At 22.7% G+C, this 26,481-nt stretch overlaps 6 protein-coding genes and 1 non-coding gene across 7 annotated transcripts; 4 read left to right on the top strand and 3 right to left on the bottom strand.

Moving 5' to 3' along the window:
• Nucleotides 1-359: 359 nt before the first annotated feature.
• Nucleotides 360-5,129, top strand: DDB_G0289033 (growth-arrest-specific protein 2 domain-containing protein; the record flags this gene model as incomplete). Its single annotated transcript, XM_631345.1, has 1 exon — nt 360-5,129. One exon carries the CDS (start codon nt 360-362, stop codon nt 5,127-5,129), a length of 4,770 nt encoding a protein of 1,589 aa, XP_636437.1.
• A 202-nt stretch (nt 5,130-5,331) lies between these two features.
• DDB_G0289051 (hypothetical protein) lies at nt 5,332-6,900 on the bottom strand (the record flags this gene model as incomplete). The annotated part of the gene is made up of 4 exons (XM_631344.1): nt 5,332-5,695; nt 5,800-5,909; nt 5,996-6,163; nt 6,286-6,900. 4 exons carry the CDS (start codon nt 6,898-6,900, stop codon nt 5,332-5,334), a joined length of 1,257 nt encoding a protein of 418 aa, XP_636436.1.
• A 2,010-nt stretch (nt 6,901-8,910) lies between these two features.
• On the top strand, nt 8,911-13,041 carry pyk3 (protein tyrosine kinase; the record flags this gene model as incomplete). Its single annotated transcript, XM_631343.1, has 2 exons — nt 8,911-12,453; nt 12,568-13,041. 2 exons carry the CDS (start codon nt 8,911-8,913, stop codon nt 13,039-13,041), a joined length of 4,017 nt encoding a protein of 1,338 aa, XP_636435.1.
• Nucleotides 13,042-16,326: 3,285 nt separating this feature from the next.
• DDB_G0289049 (hypothetical protein) lies at nt 16,327-22,168 on the bottom strand (the record flags this gene model as incomplete). Its single annotated transcript, XM_631342.1, has 6 exons — nt 16,327-16,465; nt 17,559-17,814; nt 18,340-19,083; nt 19,190-20,258; nt 20,315-21,648; nt 21,751-22,168. 6 exons carry the CDS (start codon nt 22,166-22,168, stop codon nt 16,327-16,329), a joined length of 3,960 nt encoding a protein of 1,319 aa, XP_636434.1.
• tRNA-Ala-AGC-9 lies at nt 17,008-17,080 on the bottom strand. Its single transcript has one exon. It is a non-coding gene; the product is annotated as a tRNA-Ala (tRNA).
• A 642-nt stretch (nt 22,169-22,810) lies between the features above and the next one.
• DDB_G0289031 (alpha/beta hydrolase fold-1 domain-containing protein) lies at nt 22,811-24,100 on the top strand (the record flags this gene model as incomplete). Its single annotated transcript, XM_631341.1, has 2 exons — nt 22,811-23,032; nt 23,168-24,100. The coding sequence occupies 2 exons, from the start codon at nt 22,811-22,813 to the stop codon at nt 24,098-24,100; spliced, it is 1,155 nt and encodes a 384-aa protein (XP_636433.1).
• Nucleotides 24,101-24,690: 590 nt separating this feature from the next.
• DDB_G0289029 (IST1-like protein) lies at nt 24,691-26,133 on the top strand (the record flags this gene model as incomplete). Its single annotated transcript, XM_631340.1, has 3 exons — nt 24,691-24,728; nt 24,899-25,135; nt 25,299-26,133. The coding sequence occupies 3 exons, from the start codon at nt 24,691-24,693 to the stop codon at nt 26,131-26,133; spliced, it is 1,110 nt and encodes a 369-aa protein (XP_636432.1).
• Nucleotides 26,134-26,481: the final 348 nt, after the last annotated feature.

Below are 26,481 nucleotides of genomic sequence, written 5' to 3'. Positions count from 1 at the left end.
TACTATATAAAAACTACTTTTACTATAATAAATAATAATTTTTTTTTTTTTTTTTTCCAGAAAAGAAAAAAAAGAAAAAAAAAAATCAAAAACTCAAAAATCAAATAAAAACATCAATCAATAAGGCAAAAAAAAAAAAAAATAAATAAATAAATAAATAATAATAATAATAAATATAGAAATAATAAAGAATAACCAAATATAAAATTTATAGATTTATGGATAAAATTTGAAATTTTTTTTTTTATTTAAAAAAAAAAAAAATAAAATAAAATAATAATTCATATATTAAAAAAAAAAAAAAAAAAAAAAAAAAAACAAATAGAAAACAAATAGAAATAAATAAATAAAAAAAAGAAATGGCAAGAATTCCAGAAAAATTAGTAAATGTTGAAAATTCACCATTACCTTCAACACCAGTTGATTTTTATGGTAGAATGAAATCACAAAGATCATTAATTTCATTAACAGAATTTCCACCAGAACAATCACCAAATCAATTAGTTCAAAAAGCTGATGAGATTCAATCGCCTGATAAATCATCATCAACTTCATCAACTTCAACTTCAACTTCAAAAGATGATGATTCAGATGTTGATATTATTTTATTTAAACCAAAAGATACAAATAGATTAACAGCTAAAAGAAGAGCATGGGATGATTATGCATTCTTATATAATCGTGAAGAAGTTAGAGCATGGTTAGAAGATATTTTCGATACTCTATTTGAAGAAGAAGATTTATTTAATGCTCTAGTCGATGGTATTTGGTTATGTAAATTGGTCAACATTATTAAACCAGGCATTGTAAAGAAAATTCATGGTAAAAAAGGTCCATCCTATATGAAACTTGAAAATATTAATTTCTTTTTATGTGCATGCTTAGAATTGGGTGTTTCCTCAAATTGTCTCTTCTTACCAACTGATCTCTATGAAAAAAAGAATCTTAAAAAAGTTATCTATTGTCTTTTAGCTTTATCAATTCAAGGTTCAAAAAGAGGTTTTAAACATAAATTAATGATTACTCATTTTAATAATGAATCTTCAAATAGTAGTAGTAGTAGTAGTAATAATAATAATACCAATACTAATAATAATAATAATAATGTAAAAGTATCAAATAATTCTTCAACATCATCTTTATCTTCTTTATCTTCATCTTCATCATCATCATCGTCAAATGAAAAAATTTTATCAAAAGATTTAAATGAAACTTCAATATTAACAGAAGAACAAAAAGATCAACAACAATTAGAAAATTATTTAACATCACAAGTTGATATACCATTACCACCAACATTAGTAATGAGAAAGAGAAAGAATACAATTAAATTAAGAAAAGAAAAAGAAGAGAAGGAAAGATTGGAAAGAGAAGAACAAGAGAGATTAGAAAGAGAAAGATTAGAAAAAGAAGAAAATGAAAGATTAGAAAAAGAAAGATTAGAAAAAGAAAAACAAGAACAAGAGGAATTGAAAAAGAAGAGTACAATTTCATCTTTCTTGGGTATTGCTAGAGGTTTAAATAGTAAAAGAAATTCAAAAGAAATCACTAAACCATACTCTCCATCTTCTTCAACTTCTTCTTCACCATCATCATCAAGACCAAGCTCTGGTCAATATAATCCAATACCATCATTCAAAAGTGATGAAGATGAGGGTGATGATGAATATGAAGATTATGATGATGAAGAGGAAGAGGAAGAAGAGGAATTTATTGAATCTACATTTGATGAAGCATTTAATATGATGGGTACATTTGTTGAAGAAGAAGGTGATAATGAATTATTTATTAGAGATGAAACTGATGATATTATCAGTCAATTAGATAGTGAAATTTCAACTGAACAAGAAACTGAACAACAACAACAACAACAACCACCTCAAAAAGAAGAAGAAGAAAAAGAAAAAGAAGATAAAGAGAAAGAAATTCTCTCAAATCAACAGGATCAAAAACTTGAATTAACCAAAGAACTTGAATCTGAAACTACAGACTTTGATACAAATGATGAATCACTTGATAGTAGTGAGGTTGAATTCCAAGACCTTTCCTCTAGTGTTGGTGATATTAATATCAATGATTCTGAAGATTCTTTATTACAATCAAATCAACAATTTGATGAAATTAAAAATGAAAATGAAAAAGAAGAAGTAGAAAACAAACAAGTAGAGGAAATAGAAGAAATTGAAGAGATTTCAATTCAAGAAATTTTAATTAAAGACCATCCAATGATAAATGAAAATGAAAATGAAAATGAAAATGAAAATGAAAATGAAAATGAAAATGAAAATGAAAATGAAATTGTAAATAAAATTAATGAAGTTGTGAATGAAAGTAATAATAATACAATAATAGTTGATACAGAAGAAATAAAAGAAGATGTAGAAATTAATGAAAAAACTCAAGATTTAATTGTATTAGAAAATAGTTCAAGTGATATTGAAGAAATTGAAAAACAATCTCAAAATGATAATAAAACTGAGGATGAAGAAATTATAATTTCAAAGAATTCTTTAATGGATATTGATAGAAATCAATTGGAAACAATTGAAAATTTAGAAATTATTTCCAAACAAGAGAATAAAGTTAATGAAACGATCCAAACCCAATCCTTTTCTCAAGATAGTTCTATTGTTGAAAATATTCAATCATCATCATCAGTATCGTCCTCATCAACATATTCAATGGCACAATTACAACAATCAGAATCAACTCTTATTATCACAGAGTCGTCAACAACAACAACTACAAAAACCGCATCTTCATCTGCATCAATTACAACAACATCTTCATCAATATCCTCTGCATCATCTTCATCATCATCTTCATTAATTGAAGAAGAAGACATTCATCAACAATTGAAAATTCAAAAAGAACAAGAACAAGAACAACTTACTCAACAAACCAAAACAAGTAATAAAAATAACTTAATTGGTAAACTCATTAAAGAACAAGAATCAACTATTCAAATTACATCAGATTCCTTCACTCAAGAAAAAGAAATTAGTTCTACCTCTTCTTCTTCTTCTTCTTCCTCTTTGGCAATTAATGAAAATAAACCTGAAATAATAACAGAGAAAATTGAGTTATCATCTTTATCATCCACATCCTCATCATTAATTGAATCAAATACTACAAATGTAAATAGTAAGAAAAATAATGATAGTAGTATTATTAATGAATCAGCTTCAAATTCAAAGATTTTGACATATAAATCATCATCTACTTCTTCTTTATCAAGTGAAACGGAAGAGGAGATAATTAAAAATAATTCAAAGATAATTTCATCAACTTCTTCATCATTGACAAATTTAAAAGCAACTTCATCATCTTCCTCATCAAAATTAAAGAAACCACTTACCTCTGGTATTAAAGCACCAATTTCAACTACAACTTTATCATCACCATCATCCTCTTCAATTTTATCGACCCCACCAACAACTCCTCAAAAAACATATACTGCAACCACTACAATCACTACTACAACCATTACAATTCCACCAGAAAAATCAGAGACATCACCAATTACAACTCCAGTTACTACTCCAGTATCATCACCAAGTAAAACACCAAAACCATCTAAATTACAAACTCCAACTAAAAAGAGAACATTAGCTGCAAATGTAGTGGTTGAAGAGGCTAAAAAGGCAACGATGTCTCCATCATCATCATCATCAACACCAACAAAATCATATCAAACAACTACAACTATTACAACTACAACTATTACAACACCTTTACCTTCACCAACTACAACACCAATGTCATCACCATCTAAACAACCACAACCATCATTACTTAAAAGGCCATCTTCATCATTAAGTAATTTAAGTAATGCTATTTCAAATGGTAATAGTTCATCTACAACTTATAAAAATACTGAACCAACTACAACAGCAACCACCTCCTCAACAATTTCAAATATTCCTGAGGATGATGAATCACCACCTCCAATGGAGGATTTAGATGTTGATATTGATATTTCAAATGAAAGTAATCAACCAAAGAGAGAAATTATTAAAAAGGATTATTCCTATCATAGATCCTATAGTTCAGTTTCAAATTATCCAAAATATTCAAGTGTTGCATCTGATCAAACTGATAGAATTTTTGGTGAATTCTTAAATAACACAATGAAGAATATTTTACCACCATCAATCGTTGTACCAAATAAAATCGTTAGATTATCTGCAAATAAATATAAATGGGGTGATTCAATCGTTAATATGCGTTGTGTAAACAATATGATAGTAGTTAGAGTTGGTGGTGGTTGGATGACTTTAAAAGATTTCTTAATTCGTTATAATTCAGTTATCACTGCTTCTGATATTGATAAAATTAATCAATCTCAAGATGATTCAAACAACAATAATAATAGCAACAACAATAATAACAATGATGAAATGAAAAAATTACAAATTCAAAAAAATTATAAAACTAATAGTGGAGAAATTAAAACGTCTCAACCATTATCACCAATTAAAGGAAATGTAATCAAAGCAACTAAAAATATTAATTTCCCTTCGTCTACATTAAGATCTGGTACCCCTGCTCCTTACTCAAGATCACCATCCTCTATTTTAAGATCTGGTACTCCTGCTCCACCTGAATTGGATGATAAAGAAGATACAAATTCAGTTCAATATAAATTAGGTGTTCATAGAACAAATGTTTCAAGTGGTACTTTAAGAACTGTAGTTTCAAATACACCATCTCCAACAAGATCTTCATCTTCAATTGGTGGTCAAAGAACTATTAATAAACCAACAACAACAACCACTAGTAATACCACTTCAAATTTAAAATCACCATCTTCATCAATTGGTGGTAGTAGATTATCTTCAACTCCTTCATCTTCACCAATGAAACCAAAAACACCATCATCATCTTCAACACCACCAACCTCATCAATAAAATCACCGATTAATAGACCAAGTTCAGCAGCTGGTATATCATCTCCATCAAGAACAACCCCAACAACTTCAACAACGACAACGACAACGACAACAACTCCAACTTCTAAATTTATAACTACCAGACCGTCATCTGCTGCATTACCATCTAGACCAACTACCTCATCAACTACACCTACAAAAACTACAACTACTACAACAAAGCCTTTAAAAAAATAAACATCAAATAAAAATAAATAAATATATAAAATAAAAATGTATAAAAAAAAAAAAAAAGATATCTTTCTTTAATAAAGAAATTATTATTATTATTATTATTTGTTTTATTTTTTTTAATTTTTTCAATAATTATGTTCCACACATAACTATTTCAATAAAGTTTCAAGTTATTTTAAAATTAATTATTAAATATTATATTATATTATATAATTAAAAATAAAAATAATAATATTATTTTAAAATATTTCCAAGGTTTTATAATATGATCATTAAATGAAGATGAAAGTATTGTTCTAACACTAGAGTCATTAAAAATTGATAATTCACAAGTTCTACTCACACATAATGAAATTGGTAATAAAGGTTCAGTACAAAATGATGCAACACAAATTGCCAATTCTTTACAATGACTTCTTAATATGCATGATGTTGGATTAAATGAAAATGGTTGAGTACAATTTGTTGTTCTATAACAGTCAAGAAATAATATAAATGCTTGTCTACAATATTTCCCTGCGAAAAATGTTCTCTTTACACAATATCCAACTCCAGATTGTGAATCACATCTATTTTATTTGAAAAAAAAAAAAAAATAAAAAAATAAAAAAAAAAAAAGGTATTAATTTCTGTTGATTTTTTTTTTAAATAAATCTTTAAAGATATACTTTACTTGCAAAATTCATAAGGTCTACAATTTGAAGCTGTTACACATGAAATAATTGGATCATCTGGTACAACTACACATCTACCAACTATTGATCCAAGAAATAGGGGTCTACACTAAATTGTTTCAAGAAAAAAAAATTAGGCTCCAAAACAAAAAAAAAAAAAAAAAAAAAAAAAAGTAATAATTAAAATCAACTTACAACCTGGCCAGTTCTCCAATCACAAGAATATTTTGTAGTTAAACAAGGATTTCCCAATGGTATATACTCTAAACAAACACCTATTGATGAAACATTTAAACTACTTAAAGTACATGGATTATATGTATTTTTACAATCAAATGATCTTGACATATAACATTCATTTTCCTTATTTTTTTTTTTTTTTTTTTTTTTGATAAATATAAAAAAAATAATAATAATAATAATATGTTTAAATTATTTGTACACAATATTTTAATATATGGATTTTATAAATATTTAAAACTTACACCTAAAGGTCTATAAACACATGTTGCATTAACACAAATTGAATTTCTATCACAAGATAAATCAGACAAACAACCATAAAGTGGAGTACTACAAGTACCATTAATACAATCTAAACTATTTAAACAATCTGTTGCACGCCTACAAGGGCCACCATATTCAGAAAAGAAAGAAGGTTCACAAGTTTTGGTTTTATTGGGTAGTGTAAATGAGAGATTTGATAACTCTGTAACACATGAGTAACCTAAATTACATTCATCACTATCTATACATACTTCGCCCTGTTGTAAACTTGGTACACATGTCCCATTTTTACAACGATCTGCAACATAACATGTAAATCCACTTGAACCACTTGATAAATTAAAACTACATGGTTCGCCTTGTTCTGAACAACTATTGAGACTACATGCTAATGTTGTAATAGGTGGTGGTCTATTCCTTGGTAATTCTGGTCTTACCTGCCCATTGCAATCTTTAATATAAATTGATAATATTAAAATTAAAATTAAATAAATTTTATTGTTATTGTTGTTGTTATTGTTATTGCTGTAAATTTTAAAATTTTTAATGTTTTCATTAAAACCACTATGACAACAACAAAAACCATTAATCATTTTAATTTTAATTTTACCAAAGAAAAAGAATATTCTTTTATTTTAATTTTTTTAATTTTTTTTTTTTTTAGTATAAATCTATTAATAATAAATAATAAATAATTATAATAATAATAATTTTAAACCAATTCTCAAGATTTATTTTTCAAATTTTTTTTTTTTTTTTTCTTTTTTTTTTTTTTTTTTACCACTCCCATTTCATTACACTTCTATTAATTAATTTTTTAAATATGTACAAAAAATATTTTTTTTTTTTCTTTATTTTTAATTAAATTTTTTTTTTTTTTTTTTTTTTTTTTTTTTACCACTCATTCCATAATATTACACTTCTATTAATTTTTTAAATATGCATAAAAAATATTTTTTTTTTTCTTTATTAATATTTTTTATTTTCATAATTATTTTTTTTTTTTTTTTGATTATTTATTTATTTGAAAAAAAAAAAAAAAAAATAAATGAATTAAAAAAATTATACAAAAAAAAAAAATCTTTATTTATTTGAAAAATAATTTGTGTGATAATAGTCTTTATTTTTTTTTTTTATATTTTATTTTATTTTTAATTTTTGCATTTGAAATATCTCGGTAAATTAGTTTCTAATAAAGAAGTGATACTTATTTATCTTGTGAATTAATCAGATTGAGGCATTTTTTCTTTTTATATTAATAATTGACCATTTTACTGTTCACTTTTTTTCGTTTTACGTGAAAAGGCAAATCACTTTTTTATGAAAAAAAAAAAAAAAAATATAAAAACTTTAAAAAAAAATATCTTGATGAAAATTTCAAATAATTGGCTCTATCAAATGTGTCACACCATCAAAATTTACAAAATTCCTAACTGTTTTTTTTTTTTTTCCTGAACTCGACGTTGCATTTTCTAATGAACCATAGAAGTTAATTTGGATATAATTTTTTAAATAAATGATACCAGCTCATATTAAAGTACCCCTCAATCCAAAAATTTTTTTGAAAAAAAAAAAAAAGAAAAAAAAAGAAAAAATAAAAAAAAAAGGAAAAAAAAAAAAAAACAAAAAAAAAAAGGTTGGTAAAATTAATTATTTTTATTATTCATTAATTAACCAATTATACACATAGAATAAAAACTAGCACCATTAAAAACTATTTTTTATTTATTTATTTTTTTTTTTTTTAATTTTAATACTTTTTTTTTTTATATATTTTTATTTTTAAATTTTTCAAGATTTTAAAAAAAAAAAAATAAAAATAAAATAAATAAAAAAAAATTTCCTTTTTTTTTTTTTATTTCTTTTTTTTCCCCCACGACATACCCCCAAAATTAAAAAAAAAAAAAAAAAAAAAAAAAATAGAGAGAGACAAAAAAAAAAAAAAAAAAAGAGAGACAAAAAAAAAAAAAAAAAAAAGAGAGACAAAATAACACCACTCTGTAAAAAAACATTCCAATATCTGATGTATCGAATTAAATGAGTAAATTTTTTTTTTTGGAAAATTATTATTATTATTATTAAATTTATGTATTATTTATTACAATTGGAAATTTTTATAATTACTATATATACATATAATTATTTTTTTTATTATTTTTTTTTTTTATTTTTCATTTATTTTTTTTTAAAATTTTCCCCCCCTCCCATTTACTGTCACAATTAATTCTTTTACACACCACAAATTATATATATATAAATATATTTATATAATTATTTATTTATATAAGTATAATAAATATAAATTTATCATTTTAGTTTTGCTAACGGTTGTTCTAATTTATTTTAAATGAAAAAATAAAAATAAAAAAAAAAATAAAATAAAATAAAATAAAAAAAAACAAAATAAAATAAAATAAAATAAAAAAAAAAAAAACAAAAAAAACAAAAAAAAAAAACAAAAATAAAAATCTTTTTTTTTTTTAAAAATTGTTTTAGTTAACTAAGAGGATTGTTATTATTTGATAAAAAAAAAAAAAAAAAAAACACAAAAAAAAAAAAAAAAAAAAAAAAAAAAAATTCATAAAAAATAAAAAATAAACAGAATGGATAGTTTTAATAATAATAATAATAATAATAACAATAATAACAATAATAATAATAATATTAATGGTGAGGGAATTACGCTGAGAACCCTATTAAATTCATGTACCAATACTAGTAGTAATGAACAACTAATTGTAAATAATGTAAATAAAAACTCAAATATAATCAATAATATAAATATAAATAATACACCATCACCAATTTCGACATGTATAAATGTAAATAAAATAGAATTAAGGGGTAGTAGTAATGGAATATTTTTAAATAGTAAAATTAAGGTACCATTACCAAATTCAACATTGCTGGAACAACAACAAGATGGTGCTGATGAACAAGATAAAAAACAACAATCTCTTTCTGATAAAAATATACTGTTTTCAAGTGGAGATAAAGAATTTTTAAATCATGGTTCAAATAATATCATAACTGACCAAAATACATTATTATATCAACTTCAACAACAACAACAAAAAGAAAAAGAAAAAGAAAATGATGAAATTATGAACCATGATGATATAATAGGGTATAATGAAGAGAATGAAGATAACTTTTTCAATGAAGGTATGGATCCGATATTGGCTCATTCAATTGAACATCATCTTCATAATCATCATCATCATCATGGTGAATTTGATACTCAAGAAAATGAAGATACCAGTGGTGAATCAAGTGATGAATCTGAAAACATTGATGAGGTATTGGTCTATACTGAAGATATTGAATCAGAGAAAGAGAAAAAAAGAGAAAGACTTATTACATCTCCACCAAGTTTTGATCCACATACATTATATTCAATGTCACAATCATTATTAAATTGCAGTTTAAATAATAATAATAATAATAATAATAGTATAAGTTCACCTTCTTCTTCAATAAATAATAGTGGTAATAATATTAACTTAAATAATAGTGGTAATAATAATGTAAATAGTAATAATAATACCAATATTATTAATAATAGTAATGATAATTTTATATCACAACCATTATTTAATCCATTATCAATGCCAAACAATGAACAATATGAATTATTACCAAACCCAACTACAACAACATCAACAATAACATCAACAACAACAACAACAACAATTACAAATTTACCACCTGCTTTACCATCATTTCCATCGTCATCTTCAATTAAAAGTTTAAAGAATAGTTTTGGTAGTAATAGTATAACAAGTAGTGGTGAATTAAATAATGTATTTTCATCATCTATGTCACCACCAATGTCACCACCAAATCGTAATGTTAGAAGTTTAACTTTTCCTGGTACAAATCCAATAAATTGCATAAATACAAGTGTTATAAATTCAATTACAGCGAATACAAATTGTATCAATCATCATCATCATCATCATCAACACAATCATCATAATCATCATCAAGGTCATAATAATATCAATAATAGTGGTCACATTAGAAAGAGTGCAGATGATACAGTTACATTATCACCAACATTATCATCAGGATCATCATCAACATCATCATCAAATCCACATCATCCAAATCATAATCATCAAAAAGGTTTAAACAATAAAACATTGGAGAAATTAAGTTGTACTAGAAAAGAGATTTATGAATTAATAGAGAAAAAAGAATCATTAATTGAGAAACAAAATCTAATTGATGAAGGTTATTCAGAGAATGCTGATAGTTTTGAAAATCTTTCAGAAGAAATTCAAAAAATCAATGAAAAAATTATTGAATTGGAAAATTTAATAACATCACTTTCAAATAGTAATAGTAATTGGAGCCTTAATGGAAGTAGTACTAGTACAATAAGTTGTAATCCTCTCTCACCAAGATCAATGAATCCATCATCATCAACCTCTTCCACTTCTTCAAATTTAACAAATTCATTAAGAAAGTTTTCACAAGAATTAAAAATTGAACTTAGACCATTGGATTTAAGAGCTGAATTATATAGTAGTATAAATACTTCTCCACGCGGTAGTGCAAGTATTAGTGGTGGTAGTGGTAGTGGTGGTGGTGGTAATAATAATGGATGTTTTAAAACATCATCAAACTCTTCAATAAATAGTCCAATACAATTCTTTGAGAATGAAAATGAATCAATTGATTCTTATGAAAAAAAGAATGAAGAACAATTTGAATCATTAACTCAATTGATACGAGAGAATCAACTTTATACAAAACCAATTGAATTTAAAGAAATTAAATTATTGGAGAAATTAGAATCAAATTCAAAATCAAGTAATATTTGGCAAATTGAATATAAATCAACTCAATTAGTATTAAAACAACCAAAAGATCAAGATTCTGATAAAAATATTGAAAAAAGAAAACAATTATTTAATGGTAGTAATGTTAGTGGAAGTAATAATAGTGGCAGCAGTGGTGGTAATAATCATAATCATCATCATTGTAATAATAGTAATGGTAGTAATAGTGAAGTTATACCAAGTAAATATACAATGATTCAACATAAAAATCTTGGATTATTAGTTGGTTGGTGTGGTGATTCAATTATTTTTGAAAGTTTTAAAGGTATGAATTCATTACATGACTTAATTCATAGGGATGGTTTAAAGATTGATATGGCACTATTTATAAAGATAAGTAAGGACATTGCAAGCGTTATGGGATTATTACATTCAAAAGATGTTGCACATGGTAATTTAACAAGTAGGTCCATTTATCTTGATAGATTTCAAATTGTAAAAGTATCATTCCCAAAGTTGAATGCTACCGATTTAAATAATCCAGCCATTGAACCAAGATATATGGCACCGGAAATGACAAGAATGGAAGAGGATCAAATATCATGTTCAATCGATGTCTATGCCTATGCCTTTGTTTTATGGGAGGCATTGACTTCGCATTTACCATTTAGAAAATTCAATGATATCTCTGTGGCTGCCAAAGTCGCCTATGAAAATCTAAGACCAAAGATACCAACTTCATGTCCATTGATCATCCGTAAACTAATTAATAGATGCTGGGCTCCTCTACCAAGTGATAGACCAACTTTCAATGATATCTTAAAACTTTTCGATCATTTGGAGGGAAAATTATTCTTTTCTTCACCAGGTATACTTTGGTCGTTAAATAATGATCAAGAGGTGGAGAGAGAACTTCAAAAGAAAGAGCGTTTCAATGAAATTACAGAGTTTTTACGTGGAAAGAAAGAAATTAAATTTGATGAAGTTGCCATCGTTGAAAAGGTTGGTGCCGGAAGTTTTGCAAATGTTTTCCTTGGTATTTGGAATGGTTATAAAGTTGCCATCAAAATATTAAAGAATGAAAGTATTTCCAATGATGAAAAATTCATAAAAGAAGTTTCAAGTTTAATTAAATCTCATCATCCAAATGTTGTCACTTTTATGGGTGCCTGTATTGATCCACCATGTATCTTTACAGAGTATCTTCAAGGTGGTTCTCTTTATGATGTTTTACATATTCAAAAAATTAAATTAAATCCATTAATGATGTATAAAATGATTCATGATTTATCTTTAGGTATGGAACATCTTCATTCAATTCAAATGTTACATAGAGATTTAACAAGTAAAAATATTTTAGTATGTATTATTATTTTTTTTAAAAAAAAAAAAAAAGAAAGAATATTATAATAAAAATATTTTATCTTTATATTATTTATATTAACATTTTTATTATTATAATTATTATTTTAGTTGGATGAATTTAAAAATATTAAAATTGCAGATTTTGGATTAGCAACAACTTTAAGCGATGATATGACATTAAGTGGTATAACTAATCCACGTTGGAGAAGTCCAGAGCTAACAAAAGGATTGGTGTATAATGAAAAAGTTGATGTATACAGTTTTGGTTTGGTGGTTTATGAAATTTATACTGGTAAAATACCATTCGAAGGTTTGGATGGTACTGCATCTGCAGCTAAAGCTGCATTTGAAAATTATAGACCTGCAATCCCACCCGATTGTCCAGTGTCCCTTAGAAAATTAATTACAAAATGTTGGGCTTCCGATCCTTCACAACGTCCATCATTTACCGAAATTTTAACAGAATTAGAAACAATGAAATCAAAATTCATTAAACAACTTAGTTTCTTGAATGATTTAATTCAAAATCCAGATGATGATTATAATAACAATTTAAATTATGATGAAGAGGTTGATAGTTAGTTTTGGTAAACAAAAATTAATTTTTTTTTAAGAAAATAAAAAAAAAAAACAGAAAAACAAAAGAACAGAAAACAGAAAAAGAAAACAGAAAAAAAAAACAGAAAAAAAAAAACAAAAAAAAACAGAAAACAAAAACAAAAACAAAAAAAAAAAATACACATTAATAAACTCTCTTCTAATTTTCCTTTTTTTTTTTTTAATGATTTTAAAATCTCGTTAAAAATATTTTCTTTCTTTTATTATTATTTATGTTGTGTGTATCCTTTTATGTGTTGTCTTGATTGGAAATACAAGAGTTTTGGGGTTGTATAAATAAAGAAAATAGAAAATAATAATAATTAGAAAATAAATGAAAAAATGAAAAAAATTTGTATGATCAATAAGTTAAAGGTGTTTTTTATTTAAACATTGACTAATTTGATTATAATTGAAAGGTTTTTTTAAAAAAAATTATTTAAATTCTAATTTACTAAATAGTTTAAAACACTTTCTTTGGAATGGATTTTTATTTTTTATTTGAGTTTGAGAACACACTTCGCCTTCTTATAAGAACATTAATGTAACCTAGGTATTTTGAATTTTTTTAAAATTGTTATAGTTTCAGTGAACGGTAATTATTATTATTAAAAAAAAAAAAAAAAAAATAACTTACTTTTTTTTTGAAGGTGATATTATTGATTTATGAAAACAAAAGTGTTATAGTATTAAAAAAAACAACATTCATTACGACAATATAAAAAAATAATTGATTTTCATATTGATTGAGTTGTTGTTTTTTTTTTTTTTTGTTGAACTATAATCTATTGAGAGAGTTGTGATTGATTAATTTCCTTTTTTTTTCATATTTTTTATTTTTTATTTTTTTTTTTTTATGATTTTGAAAAGAGGTAATACCCAGGAATTACAATATTCTAATTAGCACATTTACCTTCGAAACACTTGACATAATAAATTAATATTACATGTTTGAAGTTTCTTTTTATTTCTAAAAAGAATGTAAATGAGGAGTGGTCGGTCGTTTCCTCGATTAGGATGGGAGGCATGTCTGACTCCCCAACTTTGCCCACTTTAACTGATTACAGCACGATCATCCACTAATGATGCTTCATTGTATATGTGAATGATAAGGCTTCAAACCACCCGGCGTACAATGAAAATGTAAAAGAAGGACAACTCCAGAATAGAAAATTTTAATTCTCCTACACAAAAGATTAAAACAAAATAGAAATTAATCCATTTTGTTTTGTTTATCATTTAAAAAGTTGAAAAAAAATTATTGTATCTGTGATGCCCCTCCAATTATGATCCATTGGAGTAAAAATCTTTGTAATACTCTTTAAACCCTCTTTAATTAATCTTAAAAAAAGAAATTGAAAAAAATACTATTAAATTGAAATTCAAGAATAATTAACCAATATTATGTATAATCTTTTTTAGAATTCCATTCACCTATATCTTTATTTTAATAGTAAAAAAAGAAAAAAATAAAAGTAATATATAAAAATTAGTATTATTTTTAATAATGTTTTATAAATAATTTACTTTTTTTTTTTTCACAATACTATTTTAATTCTTTTTTTGTATATATTTAATTTTTATTTTTTTATTAGTTGTTGTTTTGTTAGAATTTATTTTATGAATGAAAATTAAAAAGAAAATTTTTCTTTTTTTATACTTTTTTTTTCTTTTTTTTTTTATTTATTTTCATACCAAGTTTGGATGAGATTATTATAAACCAAAAAAGGAATTCAGATCATTAAAATTTTTTTTTTTTTTTTTTTTTTTGTTTTCATTTTTACTCTTTTTAATCATTGATCAATAAATTCCTGTTTTGGTTTTTTGTTTCCTATTCAGGAAAATAAAAAAAAATATAGGGTTGATTTTTTATTTTTTTTTTATTTTTTATTTTTTATTTTTTTTAATTTGATTTCTATTTTTAGAAATTATTATATCTTTTTTTTTTATTTTTATTTGATATTATTTTATTTACAGTTTAAATCTAAATTTTTCAATAATTCATCAAAGGATTTTTAGATAATTCATTTCTGATAATATTATATCTCTTTTTGTTGTTTTTGTGCTTGAGAAAAAAAAAAAAAAAATAGGGCATACTTGAAATTAAATTATTAATTAATTTTTAAACAATCAAATAACGAGGATAACGAACCAATGATAACTGGTCAACAAAATAATAATAATAATGAAACAACGTCACCAATCTCACAGTTAATAGAACAACAACAGAAATTGCAATTACCATTACAATAACAACAACAGCATTATTATAAAGCAAATAATTTATTTTAGATAAATTTATGAAAAATTTGAAAAAAAAAAAAAAAAAATTAAAAATAGAGTAAAAAAAAACAAAAAATAAAATTTAATTATATAAAAAAACAAAAGTAAAATTTTATTATTTTAGATTTAGGATCAAATAAATTTTAGTTTCTATTTTATTTTATTTTGTTTATTATTTTTTTTATTTTAGTTTTTTAAATTTAATATACTTAACTAAAAAAAAAAATAAAAATAAAAATTAAAAATAAAAAAAAAAAAATAGAAACTAAATTATATTTGATAGAATAAAAAAATATCTAAACGTTTTCTCAATCAAATTATTAATTTTAGAAACTTAACATGTAAAGTTAATTGCATTCTGAATCAGTGCTCCCAAACCTAGTCTCTTTAGACCACTACTTGTTATATTATCTTCTTTTAACTAACCAAAATTCTATTTAGAATTAATAAATATATAGTTCTATTATTTATTCTATCAAAACATTTATTGTTTTCGATCCAAATTCTCTTGTGGTGCTAGTTGGTAGTTAGCTAACTGGTTCAGTTTATAAATTTTTTTTTTTTTTTTTTTTTTTTTTTTTTTAATATTGGATTAACAAGATTGATATATGTCCATCTGTGTTAATACGAGTTTTATTTAATATTTATTTAAATGCTTATCATTTAAGCTGAAGGGTTATTTTAATCATATGAATTGATCAAAAGATATAATATTTGGGAGAGATGATTCTGGAATACAATAGTAATTAGCTGTTGTTTTTCTTAGCTTGATCGTTGAAGTGAGAAGGATCTTAGGATCTTTGAAGTTATTATGGTCTTTTGCTGATAAGTTTTTCAGATCTTTTGCTTTTTTGATGTATTCTAGAGTGGCCAATTTGTGCCATTTCTTTAGAAGGGAGCTGTATGATAGTGATTCATCTGTTAAAGGATCTTCACTGTATATTTGATTGCAAATCCAAATCCAAATGTTGTGGAGGATAAGGGCCATTAGGTTTCTATATGCGAATGATCATAGTCTATTGCTTTATAGTTCCATTCAAAGTATTCTTTGTGGAATCTGTGGTTGGCGTAATCTGCATTCACTTCTTGATCTTTTTTGGCTGTCGGTGACAATTTTGGAGTTATTCTATTAATGAAATTGTTATTTTGCCTAATTCTTGTATGGTGCCAGTTTTTACCTTTGCCTGTGGTAATATAGATGAAATTTTTGAGTTTATTTATTTATTTTTATGAATTGTTTTGTTTTCTTGCATGAGAAGAACAGGTGACCGTATGGGTCTTTGCTCATATCTTCTTTGCAGAGTGGGCATTGTTTGTTGTGAAGGTAGTTTATTGGAAGGCATCTGGCATGGAATCTAAACATTGTGTCTCTTGTTTTAGGGTCTTTTATCTTCAGTATGTTGTTGAAGAGTTGATTATAGCTGTAGCCTCTTAAGTTTAGAGATGATTGGAATTCCGTTTTAGGGATGGTTGGATTTTGGTCTTGAATTGTGGTATACCATTCTGCCAGTGAAAGTGGTTGTCCATTTTCGTTTTTTATGTACGGTTTTTTTTTTTTTTCACGTGTATCTTGTATCCTCTTGATCGCGGTACGGTTTTTTTTTTTTTCAAATGTTAACAATATTTTAAGGAGTCGAACCCTTAATCTAAATTTTTAGGCAAAAAAAATGGAGAAGAAGGGTATCGATCCCTTTACCTCTCGCATGCTAAGCGAGCGCTCTACCATCTGAGCTACATCCCCTTTTATGATTTTTTTTAAATTTAGCCAAAATTTTACGGTTAATAATTTGTAAAAGCCTTTTAATGAAAGCCGTTCTCCAATTCTAAAAGAAAAATGGAAAAAATTATTTATAAAAAAAAATATTTAATTGTGAATGAATCTTTGAATAATTAAATTAATTGATTTTCATCTCAGCGGTTTTTTAATAAAGTACTCATCATGTATTATAAAAAAATTAATTTAATTAATTTAATTTACAAAATGTTTTCATTTTTATTTATTTTTATTTATTTTTTTAAAAAAAATTATAATAATAAAAACCAAAAAAGATAAAATTGAAATTATTAAACCTTTAAAAAATGGTAAAATCAATGTTTGAAATAAAGAGGAACCAAAAATTGTAAAAATTATTAATTGGGAAAAATTAATTAAAATATTTTTAAAATAATATTTCTTTTGCAATGGTTCAAAAAATATATAAAGGAATGTATAGATAAACTGTATTGAAACTATAATTAACATATAATAATTTGGTGAGAATATCATTGATATTGAAAGAATGGAAAATATAATTGATCTAATAATTTCAATAACATTCCACCATTTAAATTGATTCCTATATATACTATTACTTGTGTCAGTATTTAAAATTTGAATTAATTTTGATTGTAATTTAAATTTTTCAATGAATTTTAGATTTAGTCCTAATTTTTTAACTAATTTTAAAAATGTTTTTAAATTAAATATTAAAACCACTAATAAAATAAAAAAACCAATTATTATTAATAAAAGTATTGAAATAATTTGTAAAAAGGTTCGATTTGAAGAATTGATTATTGAAAAATCCATTATTAATCGAGTGGTGTTGTAAAGAATATTTTTCTTTACCAACATTGAAATTGAATTGAAAAGTAATGGTATTAATAAAATTTGAAATAGTGAAAACAAAGATTTCATTTTATAATTAAATTCTCCATATTGTTTTTTTCTTATTAATATTTTTACTATGAAATTTGGTAATACTGTTGACTCTTTAGATTTTTTAAAAAATATTTGATAAATTTTAATAAATAACTTAATTGTTATATCAGTTGAACCAATTATAAATAATAAAATTATTATTAAATATGACAAGTATACTTTGCCAATATAGTTTAAATTCTTTGATAAACAAATACCATCAATCATATCAAGTGAACCTCTAAATAATGGTAAAAAATAAATACCACTATAAGGAAAGAAAATCACTGAATTAATTTGAATAAATAATATGGATTTACATAATAAACTATTAAATACTGTATATTTTATATAAGATAGAATTAAACCAAATATTAAATAAATTAAAATAATTGGAATTATTAACCAACCTATAAATTTTGAACAACATTGAATACCATTTTTTGAAACAACTTGATTTCCATCATTATCAATACACTCAAAACATAAATCACCATAATTATTTTTATTTGAACATTGATTATTTTCTAAACACATATCTAATGCACATTGGTAAACCAATGATACATCTTGATTAATTAAATAATAACCAACATGGGAATAAACATCTCCATTCTCACAAGTTAAACTATCTGGACATATTTTGCAAGGTTCAATAAGATCATCATCATCATAATAATATCTTTTTTTAACAGTTGAACCAATTAGACAAAAAGAACAACCCTTTTGTTTATCAGGAAAAGTAAAAGGTGAACAACCTATTACATTTACTTTAATTGGATTTAAATCTTGAAAATTTAAAAAAAAAATTTTAAATTCAACCTCTTTACTAACATTAAATGTATAAAAAATTGTACCTATTCCAGATATTACATTTGGTGGAATAAAAACTTGATCTATACGATTTGGTGAATTTGAAGGATTTAAAATTGATATTGATAAATTTTTTACACCTGGAATATAATCAATTGGATTATTAAAATAATCAATAAATGGAAAATTAATTTCAATTTGGTCACCACCATAAACAATAATTTTTTCAATTGGGAAAATTTTTGGAATTCCTAATTATAAAATAAATTTTTATTAATTAATTATTTATTAAATAATACCTTTATTTTATTATTTGGAAAAAAAAAAAAAAAAAAAAAAAAAAAGTAAAATAAATACCTGAAGAAATTATACTATTACCAAAAATACAAGAATTATTTTGAAAACTATTTGAATTATAAAAAATTGATTGATTATAATTACCAATATTACCAAAACCAATTACATATAGTACAGAACCAGTTTTTGCAAAATTATTTGAAAATGTATTATTTTTTAATAAAACTTGATTATTTTTATCCATTGAAAATTCTAAATGTAAAGTACCAAAATTTGAAATACTATTAGAAATTTGTGAATTAATAATTGAAAGAGTATAGGAATGTACTGATGATGATAAACAAGCATGATTAATTATTGAACCATTACTAAATGGGAAATCATTCCATAAGAGTATACCAGAATCCATAGTAAAATTTGAATTAAATGTATAAATTAATCCAAATATTTCATTTTCACCTTTTATATTATTATTACCACTACTACCACCACCACTAATATCACTATCACTATCAAATAAAATATTATAAGTTGAATTATTTGAAATGAAATTAATTTTATTTAAATTTATTATTGAATGTTGTGAAATTAAAAATGAAGTTCTTGAATAATTATAAAATTTATTAAATTCAATATTACCAATTTCAAATATAAAATTTGATTCATAAATATAAATCATGCTTGAAAAGAAATGATTATCAATTACATTGAAATTTTTAAATTTTAATTGATTATTATTTAAGAATCTAAATTGAGAGTATGTTAAATCCATTGGAGACATATACCTATTTAAGAATGGCCAATTATCTTTACCTTGTGTACTAATGACTTTATTATTAAAGTATGTAACATTTTCAAACAATACCAAATCACCATAATAAATATCAAATAAGTAATTTAAGAAATAGTTATTTTTTAATGATAAATTTGAAAATGTTATATTTTTTGAAAATAATGAGCCAAAGAAATAATTAATTGGGACTCTACTATTAATCAATGATAAATTATTTGAAATCAAGTTTTTATCATTTGTTGAAAACCAAAATGATCCCAAATTATCCTCAGATATAATACTATTTAATATTATATTATTTGATTTATAGGTTCCTAATATTGGACTAAATGAATTCTTTTTAAATTCTACATTTGTAAAATTCACATTATCAACCTGCAGTTCAAATATACTACCCATCCTTTTACCAAATAAATTCTGTTGTGTTTTCTTGTTGTGCTTTGTTGAGATGATATTATAAAATTTTGAAAGAATTTTACATTTTCAACTAAAAAATCAGTTCCATCATTTGAATTAAAAATTGAATCTGTTGAATAACAATGAGATATTATTGAATTTTTAATATATAAACTTGATGAAAATAAATTTATAATTGCAATTACATTATAATTATTATTTTTATTATTTGAATTAAATGAAATTTCTGATAATTCTAATGATTCTATATTTATTATAGAATTTGAAGTTGATAGAATTAATGGTGAATTGGTTCCATAATATTTTTTAATATTTAAACCAATAATCACACCATTGTATTGATTACTACTACTACTACTACTATTTGATATCACTAATTGTGAATAATTATTAATATTAAAAAATGGTATATTATCTAATTGAATATTATTAATAACTATACTTGATAATAATACTTTAGATTTATTGATTGCTGATATCATTCCAGATGTACTGTTTGTAAATGTACAATTATCAATTACTAAATTTGATTGATTTTCAAGTTGAAAGAAATAATCACTCAATACTTTAAAATAACTAATTGAAACTATTGAACTTGATTTCATATTTAAATCACTATTATTTAATATGAAAAAACTATCATCAATTTGAAATAATGGATTCGTTAAAATTGAAACATTTTCAATTTTAATTTCTGAACTTTTAAAAATTGAATTTCCAAAACAATGTAATTTTGAATTACTAATATTTATTTGATAATTTGTTGTATTATTATTATTATTATTATTATTAAGTTCAATATATTCACTACTTTTAATTAATGCTGAATTTTTATTTACACCATTATCACAACTAGTTAATAAATTTTTTATATTTAAATTACAAAGTTTATTTATATAAATTAATATAAAATTTTTATTTCCAATTAATAATATACCATTTATTGTAATTGATTGAATTGATTGAGTTGAAATGAATACTATTGAATTACAATTTGTTATGGTAATATTTGTAATAATTAATTGATTTCCATTTGCTTCAATTAATAATTTACTATTTGAAAATCCTTTAATTATTATATTTTCAATTGTTATTGAATTTGTTAAATCTTCAATACCATCACTAAATAATTGTAAATTACTATTATAATAACCATTTGATTCAATTATTCCATTTTTAATTGATATATTTGTTTCACTTTGTGAAAATATACTGTAAAGTAATAATGAATAAGATGTAGTAGTATTAGTCGCCGTTATTATATATTGAAAAATTTCATTGAATTTAATCGTTGAATTATCAATTAAAACTGTTGAATTATAAATTACAAATACTGAATCACTAATAATTGAATTATTAATTCTTAAAAAACTTTTTAAACTTTCAAAATATACCCCTAATATTAATTTACTATCACTTAATATTATACTACTACTTTCAATATTAATTTTACTATTATTTTGATTTTTAAAATTAATTTCTAAAAATTCAATATTTGAATCTTTAAAATCAAATTCAATATCAATCAAATTAATATTATTATTTTTATTATCATTATTATCATTATTATTATTATTATTTTTATTATTATTGGGTATTATAGTTAAATTATTTATATTATTTATTATTATTTTACATGTTGAATAATAATTTCCATTCTGAATGTTTAAAATTATTGGTAAGGTTGAATTTGAAAATGGTATTAAATAATTATTAATTTTACAAAGATCATCACCATTTTTAATAAATATATTTATTGGTTCTTGAGATTTTATTAAATTTATTTTAAGTATTAAAAATAAAATTAAAATTATTTTTATTCCTTTCATTTGAAAATTGAAACACGAAAAAAAAAAAAAAAAAAAAAAAAAAAAAAAAAAATTTTAATCTCGGGGATTAATATTTTGAAATAATATAAAAAAAACATTAAAAAAAAAAAATAAAAAATTAAAAAAATAATTTTATATTATTATTAAAAAAAATTCAAAACTACAGGGCATTGTTTTTTTTTTTTTTTTTTTCTTCATTTTATAAGCAATTTTTTCTAAAAATAAAAATAAAAAAAAATCATATAAGCTCAAACCAAAAAAAAAAAAAAAAAAAAAAAAAAAAAAAAAAAAAAAAAATCACATTAAAACAAATAAAAAAATTTAATCCCGTATTTTAAATAAAATAAAATAATAAAAAATAAAATGAAAAAAAAGCAAATATCAAAAAGGGTATTGTTTTTTTTTTTAAAAAAAACAGTTTTTTGATTTTTCATTTGAGGATTCAAAAAACCTTTTTAATTTTTTTTTTTTTTTTTTTTTCCAATTTTTTTAAATTTTTTTTTTTTTTTTCCAATTCCCTTAATTTTTTTTTTAATTCCCCACCCCGAAAAAAAAAAAACCTGTTTTAATAATTTATAAATAATAATAAATTTTATAAAAACTATATAATATATATATATATTCCAACTTTACTTTAAAAGTATGTCCAAATTAAATCAATCAGATCCTTATCAATTATTTAGATCATGGGCACCACAAAATAAGATTAGTATTGGTACTTTAAATGAAAAGATTTGGAAATATTATGATTATGGTCCAAAAGATACAAACAATGCACCAATTATATTCATATCCCATGGGTCAGCTGACATCTATTTTAAACAATTCTTAATGTTATGCCCTAGAGGCCATCGTGTTATTAGTGTAAGTGACTTTAAATTATTGACTCTTTAATATTATTAGTTGTATAATTTACCCAAATACACAAACTAATATTATATATATATATATATATATTTTATTTTTTTTTTTTTTTTTTTTTAAAAAAAATAATTTTAGATACAATTTTCACCATATGATACATTATCAGGATGGTGTAAAGGATTTGAAAGATTTTTAGATAGATTAGAATTAGATAAACCAGTTCATTTATTTGGATCATCATTAGGTGGATATTTAGCACAATGTTTTTATCAAAGTAAACCATCTCGTGTATTATCATTAATATTGAATAACACATTCTCAGATACTCAATACTTTTATGACAATTCAATTGGATCATCATTATTTTCATTATTACCAGAATTTCTATTGAAAAAGATCATTTTAAATAATTTCCCATCAGGTTTATTAGATAATGAAACGAGAGAAGCTGTAGATTTCATGGTTGATCAATTGGAAACTTTAAATCAAAATGAATTGGCATCACGTTTAACTTTAAACTGTTCACCTGTAAGTCTATTAAATCCATCAGGTGGTCTAATGGATAATATAACAATCATTGATTGTTTAGATTCAACTATACCCGAGAAATTACGTGAAGAGGTTTATAAATATTATCCAAATGCTAAAACTGCCCTCTTAAAAAGTGGTGGTGATTTCTCCTATCTTTCAAGATCTGATGAACTTAATATTCATATTGAAGTTCATTTAAGAAGATTTGAAAATTTAAATAACAATAACAACAACAACAACAACAACAACAACAACAATAAGGATATTAAAAATAATAATGAAAAACAAGAAGTTAAAATACATCAAATAAATAATAATAATAATAATAATAATAATAATAATAATAATAATAATAATAATAATAATAATAATATAGATAAAAATAATGTAAATAAAATAGAAAATAATAATAATGATATCGATATTGAAGGACAAAATAGAATTTCAACAACCACAATTTCAAAGAATGTCAGCGAGGCAACTGGAAAATTAAATACTAGCGTTTTTGATAATGAAGATAATGATGTATTTTTATAAATAATAATAATAATTAATAATAATAACAATTTTATTATTATTATTGGTAAATCCTAAAAAAAAAAGAAATAATCAAATCATCAATAAAGTATTTTTATTCTAATGATTGTTTTAATTTATTTTTAGAAATGGAAAAAAAAAAAAACATCCCACTATTTTAAGAAATTCATGTTTGAAATATCTTTTTTTTTTTTTTTTTTTTTTTTATTTTATTTTTTTTTTTATTCTTCTTTTTTTATTCTTTTAAAAAAAAAAAATAAAAAAAAAAAAAAAAGAAATTATGATTAACTTAAATTTTTTTTTAAAGTTTATAAATATTTATAAACTTAAAAATTCATTTTGATATTATTTTCCCAAAAAAAAAAAAAAATAAAAAAAAATAATTAAAAAATAAAAAAAAATAAAAAAAAAATTAAAAATTAAAAAAATTTATAGTTTGAATTTTTAAGCAGCATAATAAAAATATTTTTTATTTAGTTTTTTTTTTTTTTTTTTGGTGGGTTTTTTTTTTTATTTATTATTGTTTTTAATAGTCTATTATTTAAATATAAAAGATTTAATTTATCTATCAAAACAAATAAATAAGAACAATGTTTGGATTTGGCCCATCATATGATTCATATAAATTGTAGGTATTAAAAAAAAAAAAAAAAAAAAAAAAAAAAAAAACAAAAAACAAAGCAAAACAAAAACAAAAACACCAAATAAGAATATGTGTTTATTAATATTTGATTCTTTTTTTTGTTAATTTTTTACTTTTTATTTTTATTTTTTATTTTATTTCTAAAACTTATTTAGAAAAGTTCAACTTAAACTTGCAGTAAGTAGAATTCAAATTTTAAAGAATAAAAAAGCAAATATTGTAAGAGATGAAAAAAGAAATGTCGCAGAATTATTAAGAAAAAAGAATGAAGAAAGTGCTAGAATCAGAGTTGAAACTATCATCAGAGATGAATATTTAATTGAATGTTTTCAAATCATTGAAGTTTTATGTGAATTATTACATGCCAGAATTAATTTAATTAATGCAACAACGTATGTTTTTATTTATTTATTATATTTTATTTTTTTATTTTTTTTTATTAATTTGGAGAATTTCTTCCACTTTAAATTATTGGTTTTTATAACTTTTTAAAAAATAAACTAATTCTTTTTTTTTTTTTTTTTTTTTTTTTTCTTTTTTTTAATTAAAATAAAGTGAAATGCCATTAGAAATGAAAGAATCAATATTTACATTAGTATATTCATCACAAAGAATTCAAATACCAGAATTGGAACAAATTAAAAATCAATTAAAGGCAAAATATGGAAAAGGATTAGAAAATGAGGCAAATTGTCATTGCAGCACTCATGTTAATCCAAAGATTGTACATAAATTATCATACGCCACACCTGATCCATCAATAATTTTTCAAACACTTTCAGAAATTGCAGAGAAATTTAATGTAGATTGGTGTGGTTCAGATTATCCACCACCACCACAACTCATAATGCCACAACCAATCATTGTACAACAACAACCACAAATTTTACAACCACCACCACAAATTATACATCATCAACAACAACCTCAAATTTTACAACCACCACCACAAATTATACAACAACAACAACAACCCCAAATGCCATCTTTCCCAATTATGTCACCACCACAACAACCAACTTTTTCTCAAATTCAACATCAACAACAAATCCAACAACAATATCAACAACAACAACAATCACCACAATTCCCAAGTGCCCCACCATCTTTTTATAACAATAATAGTGGTAATCAAACACCACAATTCCCAACAATCTCAACTAATAATAGTGATGGTTATAGCAATGATAAATTTAATAATGGCAATAATAATTATAATAACAATAATAATAATAATAATAATAATAATAATAATAATAACCATAATAATAATAATAATAATAATAATAATATACCACCACCATATCAACCATCATCAGATACTGGCTACCCAGATTATGATGAATTAACTGCAAGATTTGAGGCTTTGAAACGATCAAATGATTTCTAAATAAAAAGTTTGTGAATTACGAATTAAATGTAAAAAAAAAAAAAAAAATTCAAAATAATTAAAAATAAATTTTGTTGTAAACAAATTCTAGTGCAACTTGCCATTACTAAAGTATAAATTTATTTGTTTTTTTTATTTCTATTTATTTATTTTTTTTTTTTTTTTTTTTTTGATAATTTTATGTTTTTGTTTGTATTTAGAAAAAAAAAAAAAATTTTGGTTTTTGGAAAAATATATATTTTTTATATTACCCCACTTTTTTTTTTTTTTTTCTTTTTTTTTGTGATTTAAATTCCAAATATGACCCCAAGTTTTATTTTTAGAACCAAACTCCCCAACCATAAAAAA

This window comes from Dictyostelium discoideum (assembly GCF_000004695.1).
Source record: "Dictyostelium discoideum AX4 chromosome 5 chromosome, whole genome shotgun sequence".
In the NCBI taxonomy this organism is placed as follows: Eukaryota; Evosea; class Eumycetozoa; order Dictyosteliales; family Dictyosteliaceae; genus Dictyostelium; species Dictyostelium discoideum.
Note: the sequence above shows the minus strand (reverse complement) of the source record. Positions and strands in the feature narration are given on the sequence as shown.